At 42.9% G+C, this 1,039-nt stretch overlaps 1 protein-coding gene across 1 annotated transcript; it reads right to left on the reverse strand.

Moving 5' to 3' along the window:
* Nucleotides 1–388: 388 nt before the first annotated feature.
* Nucleotides 389–1,023, reverse strand: LOC133294620 (uncharacterized). Its single transcript, XM_061493325.1, has 2 exons — nt 876–1,023; nt 389–831 (listed from the first exon to the last, which is right to left on the reverse strand). Exons 1-2 carry the CDS (start codon nt 1,021–1,023, stop codon nt 389–391), a joined length of 591 nt encoding a protein of 196 aa, XP_061349309.1.
* Between the last annotated feature and the right edge of the window lie 16 nt (nt 1,024–1,039).

Below are 1,039 nucleotides of genomic sequence, written 5' to 3' on the forward strand. Positions count from 1 at the left end.
GCACTGCGCTAAAACGGTCACCAGGGACGTTTTAGCGCTCTGTGCCAGAGTGCTTGCAACTGATACATTGGGTGAACGCTAAAATGGTCAGTATGAATGTTTTAGCGCTCATGGCCAAAGAGTTTCATTGTGATGCAACTCTTAGGACACTAAAACGTCCAGAATAGAAGTAATAGCGCCCAGCACTTGTCAAAAAAAAAATTCTTAAATTTTTTCAAAACTTTGCCCTCTTATCTTCCTTTTTTCTTTACATGGTATTAACATTAATGTTACATACCTGATACAGTGGGTTGCCTCCCACTCAGCGCGTGTTTAACGTCGTGAGCCTGACGGGTATGATCTAGCTTATCTCCAACAAGGCAACTGAAATCAGTTGCCTGTCCACAGCTCATCCTATGTAACGTTTCAATCTCTGACCATTTATAGTAAAACTCTGGTCAAAATCCCAAGCATAAATCTCCACCGCTCCATAAGGCTTCAATGTCTTAACTACAAATTGTCCAGACCATCTGGACTTCAGCTTCCCTGGAAACAATTTCAACCTGGAGTTGAATAACAGCACCTGATCTCCCACCTTAAAATCCCTGGGTGTGATCTTCCTGTCGTGCCATAACTTGGTCTTCTCCTTGTATAGGCTGGCACTCTCATAAGCAGACAGACGAAATGCATCCAGTTTATCCAATTGCAGTAGTCTTTTCTCACCTGCAGCCTTGGAGTCAAAGTTTAAGAACTTGACAGCCCATAATCCTCTATGCTCAGGCAAATGACATGCTTTCCCAAACAACAACTGAAAGGCAAATGCCCACAAGGTGTCACTGTCACCAGGATATACTTGTTAGAGTAAGAAGAAGGAAAAGGTCCCATGAAATCCATACCCCAGACATCAAAGATCTCCACCTCCAGTATATTATTCAAAGGCATCTCATGTCTCCTGGAGATGTTCCCAGTTCTCTGGCAGTTGTCACATGCTTCCACATACTTTCTGGCGTCTTTGTAAAATTTGAACCAGTAGAAACCACTCATCAAAACCTTGGCTGTT

Source organism: Gastrolobium bilobum, unplaced genomic scaffold (assembly GCF_033153095.1).
Source record: "Gastrolobium bilobum isolate Gb01-03AN ecotype WA unplaced genomic scaffold, APGP_CSIRO_Gbil_v1 utg20919, whole genome shotgun sequence".
NCBI lineage: Eukaryota > Viridiplantae > Streptophyta > Magnoliopsida > Fabales > Fabaceae > Gastrolobium > Gastrolobium bilobum.

What these genes read in the sequence shown, in the direction of transcription:
- LOC133294620 (XM_061493325.1), bottom strand. Translation starts at nt 1,023, where the DNA reads ATGAGTGGTTTCTACTGGTTCAAATTTTACAAAGACGCCAGAAAGTAT. An exon ending in GGAGATCTTTGATGTCTGGG is followed by an intron (nt 832 to 875) that starts GTATGGATTTCA and finishes TACTCTAACAAG; the next exon opens with TATATCCTGGTGACAGTGAC.